The sequence below is a fragment of the Neopelma chrysocephalum genome, unplaced genomic scaffold (assembly GCF_003984885.1).
Source record: "Neopelma chrysocephalum unplaced genomic scaffold, ASM398488v2 Primary Assembly neopelma1_63, whole genome shotgun sequence".
NCBI lineage: Eukaryota > Metazoa > Chordata > Aves > Passeriformes > Pipridae > Neopelma > Neopelma chrysocephalum.
The window spans coordinates 5,809,221-5,825,872 of record NW_020897720.1 but is presented as its reverse complement, the minus strand read 5'-3'; the positions used below and the strand labels follow the sequence as shown (position 1 = coordinate 5,825,872).

Sequence of the window (16,652 nt, the reverse complement as noted above, 5' to 3'; positions counted from 1 at the left end):
GCCCCGCCGCCGGCAGCCGTGACCTTGCCATCCCGCAGCCTTGGGGACAGCCCTGGGGACAGCCGCGCTGGATCGGGGAGCCGCCGTGGGATGTGATAGCGGCGGATCGCACGGAAATATTTCTCCTGGGAAGGAGAGAGGCAGCCTCCTCCCGCGGTCGGGGGCCGACAGGAAAAGCGGATTTAAAGAGCATCTTTGCCCCTTTGTTGGATGAGAAGGACAGGGGAGGACCGGCAGGATGAGCACTAGCAGTGAGTACGGCTTCCTCTTGCCTTCGCTGTGGGAATGGGGCTGATACCGCGCCGATCTGGCTGGGAGGAATTGGAAAGAAAATGTCATAACAGCGTTGACAAGCCTAGTGGGATGGAATTTTGGTTTATTTTCCTGCCTGCGTTTTGCTTTCTGACAGGGTCTGGCTTTCCTGGCCTGTCTTTCATGTGGGCTGAGCTGTGGTGCTTATCTCCACTGAGTACTTTTCTTGGCTTGTATTTCTGGGGTTTGGAGGGCAGATCATCGACTAAAATGTCGATACGCAACATGGTGAGAGGGAGCCAGGAGCGCTCTGACAGGCAGCAGGCTCACTTGCTGCTGCCAGTGCCTGTGGACAAACGGACATGCGGGAAGGAGCCGATGGGGAGGAGGAGCAGGGTAAGGAGGGACCCAGAAACCAGGGACCTGAGCAAAGCACAGGTGCAATACTGAAAAACATGAACCTTCTGCAGCTGGGGATGTGGGTGTTTCTATTGTGCGTGTGAGACAGGGACAGAGGCACTCATGCACTATGTATGAATTTCTAAAGAAGCAGAGCTTGGAAATGTGCTGCATAAGATGAGAACTGGCACCTGGTACAAGTCTGGTCACTTCTGGTTTTGTGTCCTTGTTGCAAAGTCCGGAAGGATTGATCAGGTTTGATCAAGTCACAATCAATTTCTTTTTCCTCACTGATGTGATGTGTGACAGCTGTACCCACCTCGCTGGCACAGCTTTGATCCCTTCCTTTAAAAGCAGTGAACCCATAGGCAAAGCAGTTGATGTTGATGGCCACCTGAGGGGCTTCATCCTGGGATAACCTGTCCAGGGAAGCCCCCCCTCTCTCCTGTGGGTCCTGGAGGCTGTGTGAAGTGACGAGCAATCCCCCAGGCAGAAAGCAGCAGAGCAGCAACTTCTCCATTGCACCGGCGTGTTGAGGTTTCTCAATCCGAGGGCTTGGGGTGGTTCCCAAGCAAAACACCGTGAAAAATGCCTTGGCACGCTGCAAGGCAACAGAACAGGTGATTCCAGCTCTGTTGGGCTGTGTCAGAGGCAAGAAAACTTTCCAGGTGCCCTTTGCACAAGCCACACCTGGGACAGGAGCAAGCCCCCTTCCCGGGGGACCAGGGCTGGCGCTGCCCAGGTAGGAAACAATAGGGACTGATTCTTTCTGAGCCTGCAGGATGCCTGATAACAAAGGGTCCTCCCTCTGCTCCTCTGGGTGATGAGCTCTGGTCCGGTGCTGAGAGGGCTGTGGTGTCAGTGTCGTGACCACCGTGGTCAGGTGGGACTGTTAAGCTTCCTCTAAGCCAATTTTGACAAATGCGTGTTGGTTCCTTTTGGGATTCCTTTCCAGCTCTTAATAGCTGGCTTAGCTGCTGATGGAGATAAGGGCTGTTTATGGCACTGGTGTGTTATAACTATCTGATTGTGCTGCAAAACTCCTTCAGCTGGGTCCTCCCACACACAGCAAGATGCCAGGGAACTAAACGTGCTGCCTGCCCGTTGCTCTGACGTGACTCACAGGAGGAGGCCACTGGGCAGGCAGTGAGCACAGAGCTGGGAGTCCCTTGGGAGCTGCTCCTCCTTCTGCTGCTGCCTTGCTCTGTGGCCTTGGGCACCTCACTCAGCTGTGCCTCAGCTTCTGGATTTACCAGCAGCAGGCTGCTCCCATGGCTCTTGCCCAGCCCTTTGGATGGCTTTGCAGTCTTTACTTAAATATTGCCATTACCTCGTTCTAAGTAGCCATGTATTTTAGTAAAGGTTAGGCAACTCTGTGACATCTGATCACTTACTGTGCTGTGGGCTGATTATTTATGGATTACTCCTTGTCCCTTTGGGACCACACTAGGTAGAAGGGGTGTGCAAACCCTGCAAGGCAGTGGGCTTTGCCCTGTTAGGCTTCCAGACATTTTCCCAGTAGCTGAGGTTCTCAAAGCAGGGCTTGCCATACCCAAATGCTGGCTCATCTCTGTTCTTAGCAATGGCACGATCTTCTCCCAGCTGGTTCTGTGAGCAAGGGTGTGGGGCCACCTCTTCCGTTAGCATGTTCTGTGGCTGGTGTGAACATTGCTAAAAGCTGTCTCTCCTCTCTGGATGCTGCCTCGCCAAGCTCTGCACATCCCTTCCCAGCCTGCATCCCTCAAAGCTGTCTCTCCATGAGTAAAAAAAACAAAGCCCAGGGTCCTTGTGTCAGTGTTCTCTGTGCCATCTCTGTTCCACTCCACTGATGTTCCCTGGCTGTGACTTGCCGTGCCTTTTGTACCCCTTTGGTGCAAAAAGTGTCCAGTGGCTCAGGTGAGCTTGGTGCTACTTGTTATCAGAGGCTTGCCAGCCCTCCCAGGCATGGCCAGCTCTGCTGCTCTGTTCTTTGACTTTTTGTCTGTTTTTCCCCCCATCCCCTGTAGTGACTGAGGGCTCGGATGCAGTGGGATCCACCAGCAGGCTCGAGGACACTCCAGCCTCCTCAGTCTGGTCTCCCTCTGGTGCACAGGACCCTGCCTGTGCAGATGGGAGGAGAGAGGGAGGCACTGGAAGAGGAGGAGGATAGATGATGAAGCCAGACTGTGCAAGGCCTGATGGTGTACAGATGTACCTGTGGCTGCAGCACTAAAATTTTGGGGCTTGGCAAATTGATGAGATGCTGCAGCTGAGGATAAAATGCCACCATCTGATCTGTGAATTCCCACCACTCCTTTCCATTTTGCTTGGTGCATTTTGTTAACACTTCTCTCCTGTCTGAGGTTGATGTGAGGCAGGAAACCTGTGGCTGTGGGCCATGGCTGGCCTCAAGCCATGCTCTTGAGCAAAGCTATCTGTGAAGCCTCCAAGAGCCCTGGGCAGGATTTGCTGGGCTACAGATGTATCTCTGGAGATGCTCCATGCACAGCACACTTGCTGAGTGGACAGAGGTTTGCTTTTCACCTTGGTATGGGGCCCAGGGTTGGAGGCCCCATGTCATCATCTCTCCCATAATGAAGGCAAAGCCATATAGAAATCTTGCTTTTAAGATGAAGAGGAAAAAGCCCTTGATCTCAGGCATAAACTCATATCCTGAGGCTGCAGAGCAGATCAGATGGCCCTGAGGGTGCAAGGAGGTGCTGGCTGGGTGTGCAGTGAGCATTTGGAGGGCACAGTGCTGGTATGTACATTAGCTATGCTACCGCTGCCTCTCACTCTGGTTAGTGCTGCTAATTGGTTGCAAATGAATTCATACCTTAGTAAACAGTCCTATCAGTGCTGCTTGGGGTTTCCAGTGAAGCTGGAGCTTGTACTACAAACCCTTGCCCAAGAGAACATCCCTTAAAATCACCCCCTGAAATCTCCTGTGTCTGCATTCAACACCTCCCTTGGAATCTGTGCAGGGAGTTTAACAGGACCGATGCTGTGTTTGTGCTCATTAAAAAGCAAAGGGTTGAAGCTGTCATTGCCCAGAGGATTTAAGACTCTCTGAAGTGAGTGTGAATAATCCCTTTTGCTGTTTTGGAGGGAGCCATCAGTTTTGGGTGCTGCAGGTCCATGAAGTGACTAGTGTCTGTGAGAAGGGGTCATCCCAGTAGGCCCCATAGGATTTACACATCTCTTTTTTGCTCCAACTCTGTTGGGGTGGGAGGGGGGCTGCTGAAAATCTTGGCACTGATCTTGTCAGGAGCAAGGTGCCCCTTGTTGTTCTGGGCCACACTGGTTTGAGCAATGGCATCACAACTCCTGGGGACGTGAAACCCTGGAGAGCTCCTGGGTCGAACCAGGTTTGGCAGGATCTAGATCAGTGTGGCAGTGGGTGATTGGGGACTGGCTCACAAAGCAGAGATCTTCCAGATTCCTTTCTGTGCCCAGCATGCACCCTTGGAAAGGAAGGCCAGAATCTGTCTCCATGGCAAACTAAGTCAGGGTGGGGTGAGCCAGTACCGTTTATCCCCCATCCTTCTTCCTCTGAGCAGCTGACAGCCTGTCAGAGCATGGAGAGCTCTTGCAGGGGATTTGGAATGCCAAGCGGAAAGTTTCCCCAGACCATCCCAATCCCTGGCACCTCTCAAATTCCTGCCGAGGGGCTCCCCTACTCTCAGAAAGCCAGGGAAGGAGACATGAGGAAAGGCTGGACAGCTAAGCATTTGGGCAGGAAGGCTGCATGACAGATACTGATGAATGCAGGATGTTTGCCTGGTTATTTCTGTCTTTCCTAAATCGTGCTCCCTGTTACATCGTGATCCACTAAGCATAATTACCCGGTAATCTCCAGGCACATGTGGTTACAAGGTGTTTACTAGCAAACTCTATTAAGTCCCTGTGTAATTAAAGAGGAATCACATGGTGCTGCACATCTCTGGGAGCTCCAGCTCTGCTCGGCAGGCGGGTGATTCACCAGGTCTCCCCACCCTGTGGGGTAGGACCTGCTGAGGAGGACACAGAGGTTTTTTTCCATGCTCAGAAGTGCAGTGAATCCAGAGGGATCAGCCTGTTGATGTGATCAGCAGTGTGTTTTGCAGAATTTGGGCACCAAGGGAAACTCCCAAACTCTCTGCCCACAATTTGGCCTTCTCAATTAATACCCAAGCCTGATTCTGCCACCACAAACAATCATATACAAATTGTCCCCTCAGTTCTCTTAGGCAGCCTAGCAAAGGGACAATCATCCATTGCATTTGCTTAGGTGCCAGAAAATTCAGATCCCAGGCAGCATCTCTTTGTCCTCGGGCTGGTGGATGGACTCTGTTCTCTCCCCAAGCTTCGTTCAGGCTCTCCTGCAAACCCTTTTTCTTGGCAGCTTGCCCTTTGAAGAGCAGAAGCCATGGAAAGTGGCCCTGCAGGCCAGTGGAGTGCGTGCTGTAAGATCAGTTGAAGCAATTGAATTATTTCAAGGGCCTACCATACTCTTATAAAATAAACAGCACATTTTCTAGTGATAAAGTGATGATTAGTTTAGCCAGATAATGGCATTTGTGATGCCAGCAGGCTGGACTAATGACAGGCTGTCCTGGTATCAGCAAGGAGTCTGTGTGGTGCTGCCTTTGCTCTCTGCAAAGCTGAGAAGGAGGGAAGGCAAACCCGCCAAGTTGCTGCCAGTCCCTGCAGTCCTGTCATAATGGTGCCATAAGGAAGTGGTTGGAATGTCTAATTAGATACTTTTAGTCTAAATAAATCAGTGCCTCAGTTGTGAGCGCTGCAGGACCTCCAGAAAGTATCCTGGGGATAAACTGGTGATGGCAAGAACTTGGGTGGAGAGTGATGGGGGAAGGACATCTTTGAAAGACGAAAGGGAATGAGGAGTGACCACAGTGGGTTTAGGGAAGGCAGAGCCCAAGTCCAGATGCCTCAGGCTCAGGGAGTTTGGTTGTGAGCCATTCAGGGCAAGGCTGTCAGGGTGACTGGCAGCCTGCAGCAGGGAAGGTGGTTCTTGCTTGGAGGACAGACTGTCCCAAGTCCTCCTGTGCCCAGCTCCTCTGCTTCTGGAGTCTGTGGGCTCAGTACCTCACTGGGGAAGTAGAAGAGCTGGAGTGCACTGCTGCACAGCCCCAGTGGACATGTCCTGCTTTCTAGGAAAGGGCTGTCTTGAAGATTAACAGGACCAAGCTGATCTGTACACAGTTCCCGTTTATTTGGTGGTGGCTCAGGTATGTGATAGGCCACAGTTTATATGTGCATTTTTCAGCTCAGGTATAGTTTTCTGAATGCTTTATCAGTATCAGCCATAAGCCCTGGCCTGGGAATTGATGTGCTTTCTCCATTGCCTGAGGCAGAGATCGGGGGGGTAAAAAAAAAGGAGCTGGTACTCTGGTTTCCTTACACAGCCTGTCTGACCTTCCTTTTCTTCTTGCCCTTTCTGTCCTGGCAAGGTCCTCTGAGCCCCAGGCATCATTTGCTTTTCTGTTCATGGACATTTTACTCCATTTCCATTTTGAATCATCTTCTTTCTGAGACTTGAACAACTGGACAACTTGGACAAGGACAATTCCTTGGGGAAATATTTCTCTAAGGAACAGGACAGTGTAAGAGGGGAGCAGGTGCTTGAGGCTTTGAAGCCATCCTGTTGGCTTCTGTTCTTTCTTGGCAACAAATGGCACATCTTGGAGAGCACTACAGTGCTCTGGGGCAAGAAGGGCTTTGCTGGTGCAATGCCAGTCCCAGAGCCCTTCCTCAGCCCAGCTTGAGTCCTTTGCAATCAAAGTTTAAGTTTCAGGGTTTGACCTGTTCTCACAGCAGTGAGTTACGTGACTGTTTCTCAGGCACACATGGCCAGGCTGCAGAGATCAGACAGGCATAATGTAAACCAGGACTCAGTGTGAGCTTCCAAAGGCCACGTGCCAGGCCTTGTGGTACAGCCCCCTTCAGAAACACTTCTGTAGCATCTCGCTTGTGAAGGCAGGTTGCAAGGCCCTGCCTGTCCTTCCCAGCACCCCAGCTGTACTACCAACCCCAGAGATCATAAATCACAGATTCCTTTGCGTTGGAAAGGACCTTAAAGATCATCCTGTTCCAAGCCCCTGCCATGGGCAGGGACACCTTCCACGAGACCAGGTTGCTCCAAGCCCCATCCAACCTGGCCAGGGATGGAATAGCCACAGTTTCTCTGGGCAACCGGTGCCAGGGCCTCAACAGTCTCACAGGGAGGAATTTCTTCCTAATACTGAACTTAAACCTACTGTCTTTCAGTTTGAAACCATCCCCCTTGTCCTGTCACTATGGGTCACGTAAATTGTCTCTCTCCAAGATCTTGTTGCTTCTCTGCATCCACCCCCTGCACCCCGGGGACCCTGTTGTGCAGAGGTGTCCCAGGGAGCCCTGCCCAGCCCAGATGCACTTGGTGGTGAAGGGGAGCTGTTTTTTAAACTTAGTAGAAGACTGGATGGGTCGCTCTCTGGCTCAGCAGCACCTGCTGGGACTTGTTGAGCACTGTGGTGGGAATCTCCCAGTTACAGCTGCTCCCCAGCCTCGATTCTCAGTGAAGGCAGAGAGGGTCCCCAGAAGGGTGGATGGCCCAAGGCTGTACTGCACCTCCTGCCAAGGACCTTTCCCTGCTAAAAGCATTAGAAAAGGAGGAGGGAAGGAAGCTGCCTGTGAAACTTGTTTCTGTTGTGCTTTGGGAGCTGCAGCCCATCCGTGCCCCAGAGCTGTGTGAGAGGCAGCTGCCTCCCACCAGCAACCCCTCTCTGAAAAAAAGGGCTTCCTTGCCTTGACCAAGAGGGACGGCTGGATCAGGGCTTGTCTGGCAGCTGCTGCTGCCCTGCCTGTCTCCTGCTGCACTGGATCACTGGGGGCTCTTCCTGGTAAAATAACCTCTGGCTGTGCTGGCCACAGCAGTGCTTGGCTGGGGCGGTGAGTGACCTTCTCAGCAGGCTTTTGTTGCTGCAAGGTCTGCACCATCCAGGTGCAGACCAGGAGCAAAGAGATCTCTGGGCTCCCAGAAGGACTTACAGCAGGTCCCCACAGTGAACCAGAGATCAGTGGTCAGGTGCTGAGTACAGCTAAGGCATGGGAAGGCTCTCCTTGAAGCCAAAGCCCACTGAAGTGGGGGCTGGAGCAAGCAGAGGTCCCAGAGCCACTCCAGGGGTGGTGCAGACCCCACTTGCTCTCAGCACCCAGCCCAAATGCAGCCCACGTGGGGCAGAAACCTGTGCAGGGCCACGGGAGACAGGTCATGGCTATGCAGCTCGGCACCGGCTTCTGCTGCCTCCTGAGCAGGAGCTCTGCTCCGGATTTTCTCTCTCTCTGCTCGTATCGCAGCAGCCCTCGAGTGTGATAGAGTACAGGCTTCCCTGGCGCTCCTCTGCACTCGGATCACGGCTCAGCGCTGGTCCCTGCAGACCCTCCTTCCCTGTGCTGTGCCCTGGGGTGTCCCTCCCCATCTCCCGCTTTCCCCCTCTGTCTCGGCACCTTCCGCATCAGCTCCCGCTGCTCAGAGGATGAAGAAGGTGGAGCAAGGTAAGATGAGCTCCCTCTAACCTCCCGTGTGCTATAAATAGCCACGTCACCCGAGCATCGTCTGGGAGGGATGTGACCAAGTTCAGGCTCCTGGGGACCCGGTGCCTCCGTCGCAGGCACACCCAGCCCGTGGTGAGAAGTGCTCCCGCGGGTCCCGCCGGTGACACCGAGCGTGTCATCGCATTAGCGCGCCGCGGGACGCCTCTCAGGTTATGCACAGCCTAATCCCGGCTGGCAGCCGCCGAGGCTGTGTCCTGAGGCTGGGTCAGTGTGCCCACACCTCGCTGGCAGTGGCAGTGTGACAGCTTGCGCCGGGGAGCCTTCCTTCCCCTGCGACAGAGATGCAGCAACCTGCTTTTGGCTCCTGCCAGGCTGCGCTGGGGTGCAGGTGGTGTGGATGGGGCAGGGTAAGGGGGTGTCTTTGGCATGTGTGTCAAGTTTTCTGGCCAGACTTTTAGGACAGAAGGGGAAGGCAGCTATTCTGCAAGGAATAACCAGATCAAGGAGAGAAAAGAGGGATTTGTGGTGTTGGTGCGGTGCCTGTATGGATCAGGAAAACCTTGGTCCTCCCTATCTGTCCAGACTGTGGCCAGAGACCTGGTACTTGGGGCAGGCTGTGCCTTTGGAGACAGTTTTGCTGACATTTCCCTCAGCTCTTGACCATGAACCAAGCAGCAGAGCAGCTTCCAGGTATGTGGGCATACAGGGAGAACCACAGCCGTCATTTCAGTGAGGAGGCTCTCCTTCAGCTGGTGGCAGATGCTGAGGCATGAAGCTGGATGATCCCCAGCTTGGAGCCTTTTACCAGTGAGCAAAACCATCCCTTCATACACCCAGGTGCCACTTGAGAGAACTTGCACTGTTGCCCCACCATCTGGCCCAGCTGCTGCCTTGGGAGTGGAGTGAGCTGGACCTGGTCCTTTCCTTCTGGAACAGGAGGTGCCTGGCAGAGCTGCTCTGGGTGAGCTGGCCAGGGAGAGCTGAGGAACTGAGTGGGGCTGTTCTCCCCTCCCCTGCTTTTGAAAAAAGAAAAGTCACTGCCTGCATGGTGAGTTATGTGGTGATGGCTCCTTGTGATGGGCTACATATAAAATCCCTTTCATCCCTGAGGATGCTACTCGTTGAAAGCTTTTATGGCATCTTAAAAATAGCCACGGAGGGGGAGAGAATGAGAAGATGGATAGGTAGGTGGATCCCTAATAAGGAGAGAAGAGGAAACAGCTAGAGAGGGAATGGAAAGACTTTAGTGAACGGCATGTGAGTGATTACTGAGGGAGGGGGTGGTGTGGTCATACCGAGCCGCTGAGCTGCGTGCCCAGCGGGAGCAGGAAACCCTATAAAAAGCCTGGCTGTGAGATATGTGCCTTGCACGTGCTGGGGAGAGGGATGGGGTGAGCATCAGCTTGGGCTGTCTCTCCTGCAGGCACTCACTACATTCTACAAGTAGCTGTTAAAAATAATCCGTGACTCTTGAATGGCTGGCCAGGGCTGGCTGCAGCTGCTGCTCCTGCGTGATTCCCCAAACAGCTCCAGGCTCATCTGTGCTCCTTTCTTGCCTCGAGGCTCAGGCTGAGCGCCTTGCCTGGGAGCTGATGGATGAGGTCGGTCCTGGCCCTGGATTTCCCTGCGGTGGCCTTTCCCACCTGGGCTGTGCTCCAGGAAAGATGCTGAGAGCTGCCTCTCTGCTCTATCTTCTGGCTTTCTGCTGCCTGACAGCTTGCAGGGCCCAGAGGTGAGATCTGGTGGTGGCGGGACTGGGGCTGGGGCTCAGTGAGGGCACAGTTCCCCAGTGCCTGGCTGGAGCAGCAGTCCCAGAGCTGCTGGCAGGAGTCCCCTGGAGTGGGACAGCCCAGCTCTGCTGTGCGTCACTGCCAGCACAGCGTCTCCCCGGTCCTGGGAAGTGGCTCCAGGCCCTTTGCTGTGCTTGTGGCAGCTCTCCCCATCACTCAGGGAAGATTACACAGAGTGTCTCCAAGAAATGCTAATCGCTTTGGCTTGCAGTTGGTACAGCAGAGCCACTGGGCACTCAGAGCTCTTAGTCAGCTTAGGGATCTGCCAGATCCTTCCTCTCCTTCCCCTGGAGAGCTGGTGGAGGTCTGAGGTGGCCATTGCTGATCCCCACATCCCTGGGCCCCTTCTTGTCCCCTGACTGGCCCAGACCTGTGTCCCAATATCCAGTGGCACAAGGCACTGTGAACTCTCTTCAGGATGCTGCAGCCTCAGGATGAAACACCCCAAGCTCAGCCTTTGGCAGGCACAGTGTGGAGTCAGATGCACCCCTTGTGCTGCAGGAAGGGTGTCTGGAGAGATAACAAGAGCTTCCCATCCTGGGGGATGAGGATGGAGCTTGTGCTGTGACAGGAGCCATCAGCACTGCTCATCTGTCCTCCTGGACCCCTGGGGTGCTGCTGTCCACCCCTGTTCTGCCACTGGCAATAAAAGCCCTGTGCAAATGGACTCATTGGTGCAGGCTCCTGGGAAGTATTCCTTGGCTTTGCCACTGCTTGAACTGCAGGGAAAAATGCTGCTAACAAGACTCTCTGTCAGACTCGCCAGTCTGTCATATTCAGGCTGTCTCCCTCTTGCTTTCTTGTCTTTTTTATTTTTTCCCCTTCCTCATCAGCTAGGCAAGAACCCAGGGAAGCAGAGGCTGGGTTGGGTTGGCCCTGCCTGGCTCCAATCTGGGCAATGGTGAAGCTGGAGATTGTGTGCTGCCTGATCCTTGCACTGGCCTCTGGCAAAGGGTGGATCAGCACGTGTGGATCCCGTGTGTGCTCATCTCACTGTGTTTCTCAAGCCCACAGCTTTTTTAACGCTGTGGCGTGGAAGCTGAAGTCCAAGTCCAGCCCTCCTCTGTGGATGCTGAGGTCTCTTCCTACCTCCTTTGCCAAACCCTGGGGCAGCCTCCTCCTTGGGAAGGGTGCAAAGGTGTCTCTTGCCCTAGTTGGCTTCTGTGGACTCTGAGGAGCTTTTCACCTGGTCTGAAATAACTTCTGGGGGAGAAGTGGGTGGTTTTCAACCAGCAGCACAGTCCTTGCTGGTGAGTGCCTGTCACCCTCCCCACCATGAGTGCTGTGCCCAGCTCTGAAGTCCTCAGCACAGGGAAGACCTGGTGCAGTGAGTCCAGAGGAGGCCACCAAGATGATTAGAGGGATGAAGCAACTGTGCTGTGAGGAAAGGATGGAGAATTAAGGTTATTCAGCCTGGAAAAGAGAAGCTTTGGGGAGACCTAATTGTGGCCTTCCAGTGCCTGTAGGACCCTTCAGGAAAGAAGGAGAGAGACTATTTACAAAGGCCTGGAGTGACAGGACAAGGGGGAATGGTTTCAAACTGACACAGAGTAGATTTAGATCAGGAAAAAATTCTTGGCTGTGAGGGTGGTGAGCCCCTGGCACAGGTTGTCCAGAGAAGCTGTGGCTGCCCCATCCCTGGAAGTGTTCAAGGCCAGGTTGGATGGGACTTGGAGCAACCTGGTGTAATGGAAGGTCTTCTCCATGGCAGGGAGATTGGAATGAGATGATCTTTAAGGTCCCTTTCAACCCAAACCATTCCATGTCTACCCCTGGTCCCTGCTCCCACCTTGCCTGCCCTTTACTGGGCTGCTGAGAGCATCCTGCAGGTCTCCAGAGCAAGGGGACTGGCCAGGAGAGGAAACCTGCAGCTGAACCAGCCCTCACTGCCCGCTTGGCTGGTCAGGTGGCATAAAGGGTCCAGTTTGGGAAATAATTCTGTTCCTTGGCAGGCAGGTTTTGTCTCATTTAACCAAAAGCGTGCACAACAAAGCACGTGTTCATTTTCCCCTGTTGAAAAGAGACTTGTTCCCTGGAAAGTGCCAGCTCTGCTGGGCCCATTGATTGCCTGTTAATTGTCGCTAATGAGGAGCCGGGAGAAGTGGCTTCCAGAGGCTGTTGGGGACAGACTGTCGCTTCGGCTTGGGAGGGACATCTCAGCAGGGAAGGGAGCCGTGACCTCGGCGTGGGTGAGTTGAGCTGCATGAATGGGTTTGTTAACAAGGAATGTTCCAATTCCTGTGCCTACAGCACGGGAGGACAGTGCTTAGCCCTGACTCCGGAACGGAGAGCGTGGAGGGTTAAGAGGATCTCTGGTGCTTACTGTACACAGATGGATTTATTTATGCATGTAGAGCAGGGAGGTGGGATGGGGAAGGCTAAACCCACCCTGTCCAGGAGGGAGGGTTAAATCTCTGGTCCATGTTGGGGGCAAAGGGCTGCTGGGCAGCTGGACCTGATGCCAGGGCTTGGCCGCTTGCCTCCGGCCTGACGGCTGAAGGCTGTTTTTTCCCCCAGCCCTGATGAAAGGCACCAGAGGCTTTTAGCAGGAGACAGCCGTGTCTGCCTGCCTGATGCTTCCCGCGCTGGCAGCCCCCCTCCTTTTGAAGTCGGGTTTCTGGGCGTGTGCAGGAGCCAAGGAGAGCACGAGTGCGGGAAGGAGGAGGGGAGAGGATTACGTTTGCCAAACCCCTTGTGTGCTCATGGGAGTTTATTGTTCTGGGTGTACCTTGTCCTGCCACATCCCCCACTGCCCCCGGACTGGTTTGTCCTTGCCCAGCACCAAGACCTGACTGGCACCTCTTGGCCCTGTTGCTACTCAGCCCCATGTCCCACCAGCTGAGGCTCAGAATGTGGCTGAGGGGGAGATTAAGCCCTCTTGGGAGTGTCACTGGTGCAGAGGTGTGCTTTCACCTGTGAAGACATCCCCATGCCACAGCAGGGATGGGGCCTCCTCTCCCACAGCAGCAGCTTTCTGGGTGCCCATCACCTGCACCAGCGGCTCCTGTGGCATCTGTGTCAATCACCTCAGTGGTTCCTCTCATTTTCCCTTCACTAAAATGGCTGAGCTGGTTTACCCAGTGCTTTTTCTGAGAGTTTTCTCAGTCTTTCTCCTATTCCTGCCAGGTTTCCATGTACAGCAAACCCCACTGACCACTTCCTGCTCCCTGGGTACCCACTCTTGTCCCCATGACTGGTGGGCTGAGGCACCACCCCAGCAATTGCTCTCTGCCTGCAAGTGGCTGTGTTTACCATTCAGGGCGGCTCAGCAGAGGGGGAGCTTCCCTCTGGGATTTGTTATTTCATTAGAATAAACAGCCAAGTGGGATGTTATTTTCCATTCCAGCTGAGAGAGGTTGTAGTTGCTGCTTTTGGACCCAAACCCTGATGTCTCTTTTTTTAATTCTCTGCTTTTGAAGTGGGGCAGAGAAAGGAGAGTGGAGCATGTGGATGCAGCTCGTGTTCTTGCAGCACAAGGGCCTACGTCAATGTCTTTGTGGTTGCACCCCTGCTTCCTACTCTGACCTTGGGTTAGGGGGTCAGGTGAGTCCCAAGCCATGCAATGAAGTGTCCTGTACTTTGTCCTCCAGTGCCTCCAGGCTCCTTTCGCAACCAGCCATGGAGATGGCCCGCTGTTGTAGGCTTGGAACTGGCTATTACTCTGAAGAGTCTTGGTATTCTGACACCTAAGATGCCTTCTTGGGGGCTCAGGAGATGCAGGCAGCCCTGCTCCAGTTGGAAGGTAGCAGGACAAAGAGCTGGCACAGCTGGGCTGAGAAATGTGCCTGGACCTTAAAACTGGGGCAGAGTGGGAGAGCCCTGAACTAGCATGATGTATGTGGTGTGCTGTGGCCCAAAAGCTGAGCCAATCTATCTGTGCTGATGGAAGAAGAAAGGTGCTGAATAACCTGGCCCTGGCATCCATCCATCCGTCACCTCAAGAGTCTCTTCAGTTTGAGGCTTGAGAGTTGCCTCAGGGTGTGGAAGGGCTCCTGACAGCCTCCTGGGTCTCTAGCAGGTGCCACCTCCTGCACTGTAGCAGGACATCCACAGCACAGCCTCAGAACTGGGAACTGGCAGGGGGACATGCCATGTCCTGGAGGAATCCTTTGCTGGGACAGTGGGGCCAACAGAAAATGTCTCAGTGGTGCACTCAGTGCACCTGGGTCACTTGGCTGGAGGTCACCCCAAGGTTGAGCAGCCTGAAGGCGTCTCCATCTTCCACAACAGTTGTTTTCCCACTCCATCGCTCCCTCCTGCCCCAGCCTTTGCTCCATGACTTCAGACTGTTTGCTTTTCCTCCTTTTTTTTTTCCCCCCCTCCACCCCACCTTCCTTTTCTCTTCCCTTTCTCTGTTTCTCTCCTGTCAGCTTTGTTCGCCTGGCTGTGTACTGTGGTTGCCATGGTGACTGCCAGAGCATCTCTGCATCCTGGAGCAGTGGTCCTGCGCTAGCCCTGGCCATGGGGAGTGGCAAGGCACCTTCCTGCCCCTCAGAGGGGCTGTCTTGCAGCCTCCTTCCTGGGATGGAGGTCCTTGGGGACATCCCTGTGACATGTCCTCGTGGAGAGGAAAGCATAGAGCATAAGGTGGCCCTCAGCAGCTCAGGATGGGGCTGTGCAGCACCTTGTGCAGGGGGTTGGGGGAGGAATTAGCAGGGCTGGCTCCATGGCACAGCTTTATTAGCCTCTTTCTGCCAGAGATGTTTCAATAAAATGAGTGATAAATATTCTTTAATGAACAAACACTACTTAGGGAAAATAGAGGAGTTGCTGCAGCACAGAGAGTCCCTTTGGGTTGAACAGGGCACTACCACCTCCAGCAGTGAGTTTAAAACTGTAGGAACCATAGAATCACAGAATGGATTGGGTTGGAAGGGACCTTAAAGATCATTTCATACCAATCCCCAGCCATGGGCAGGGACATCTTCCTCTACAGCAGGTTGCTCCAAGCTCTGTCCAACCTGTTCCAGGGATGGGGCAGCCACAGCTTCTCTGGACAACCTGTGGCAGGGCCTCACCACCCTCACAGCCAAGAATTTCTTCCCAATACCCAATCTAAACCTGCTCTCTTTCAGTTTGAAGCCATCCCCCTTGTCCTGTCACTATGTGCTCATGTAAACAATCTCTCTCCAAATACAAATACAGAGCTGTATTTTGCTGCATGATATGTACGTGTTTCCTTTTGGGAATAAGCTTCCTCTTCCATCCTAGGAGCTGTGCTGTTTCTTCTCTTGAGATTATCACCTGTCACCATGCAGGTGACTGTGGTGACTTGGCTGGGCTCAGGCCCCTGGGGTGAAAACCTCCCTGTGCCTTTGGGCAAAGTCTGGATCCTGGATCTTGTCTTTGCCCATGACATGTAGAGGACTAAGGCTATATCCCCTGCCCATGGTCTGGTGTGGGGAGACACCAGTGGAGCTGTGGTTTGGAGGCAGAGTGCAGCTTGTGGCCTTCTGGTGCCAGTTTGCAGATGACAATGTATCTTTTCAGTATTTGTCAGAATTTCTGTGTCCCTTTCATGAGATAATTAGGATGACGTGTTATTAGCTGATTACTGAGGAAACATACATTTACTGAGGATTTATTCTGGAAACAACATTAATCTCCTGTATAGCTGCTAAACCCCCATGAATAATCTGATTTTGATAATCAATTGCTATTGCAACCCCCACTATAAATCTCAATTAAATGCACATTTAATTCACATAAACTTGCCAAATTTGCTTGTTCATTTCTGTCCTGCTGTTTGCCTCAGGCAGATGTCTGTGTATGTGCAAGCTCAAGTCTGTTTATCAGACAGCCTGAAAGCAGAATATGGTTTGCCAAGGCAGAGCAGTTACAGGAACAGCGACGTTCCTGTCCTGTGGTCCCACATGGACAACCCGGCACATCGTGGCTTTCTGCTGCCAGTGCTGCTCAGACACGAATGCTTCAGAAACAGTGCTGTGCCTGGCCATTCCCAACCCTTGTCTTTATGCTGGGGGTGGCAATGAGGGCAGCAGGAGCAGCTGTAGGAGACTGTGCCTCTGGAGCATCCCAGGCTTGCCCAAGGCACAGGGCTGTGGGTGCGCAAAGAGGAGAGAAGCAGTTGCCAAAAACCCATGTGAGGGCTTTCAACAGTGTGTGCCTGGGACTGAAACCGAGGTTGTCTTGGGCTTGGTTGAGTCCTGACCACCCCTGGGCCAGCTGCAGTGACTTTCCAAGCCTTAGTGTTGGTGGAAGGGGAAAGGGAAGGTGGAGACATGCTGCAGGGAGGATGTGGCTGGCCCTAGACCAGTGGGACATGGTGCTACCAGCTTCCTTCAGAGCTGGAGGGAGATTCCAGGCATCAGCTGGGCTTTGTTTGGTTTTGGGGCCACACTGATTTATCTTCTTATTTTTGCAACTAGTATGCAGCTAGGGCTCTCCAGGGAGGGCAGAGAGAGCTGGATCAGTGTGGCAGAGCTCTGGTGATGTGGGTCCATGCTGGAGAGCTGGTGGGAGCATGGAAAACCTCCCACTACCTTTCATGGAATGGGGTTTTGGTCCTCACCTGTGCTGCTGGGGTGCTGGCCCTCACAGCTGCCAAGGCTGATGCTGTTTGGAGCACAGCACTCCCATCCCTGCTGCCTGTGCTGGGGAGCTGGGAGTGTCAGTTTGGGCTGTGATGATCCTGGTGATGGGGACTGCACTAGGGGAGCCATAAAAGAAACG

At 53.6% G+C, this 16,652-nt stretch overlaps 1 protein-coding gene across 2 annotated transcripts in view; it reads left to right on the top strand.

Moving 5' to 3' along the window:
* Positions 1–6: 6 nt before the first annotated feature.
* Positions 7–16,652, top strand: part of ABLIM3 (actin binding LIM protein family member 3) — a 54,161-nt gene continuing 37,515 nt past the window's right edge. For both annotated transcript variants that reach the window (XM_027682776.1, XM_027682775.1), the window contains exon 1: positions 7–251. In XM_027682776.1, the coding sequence (XP_027538577.1) occupies positions 239–251 (13 nt within the window). In that variant the 5' untranslated portion in view covers positions 7–238. The remainder of the gene's footprint in view (positions 252–16,652) is intronic.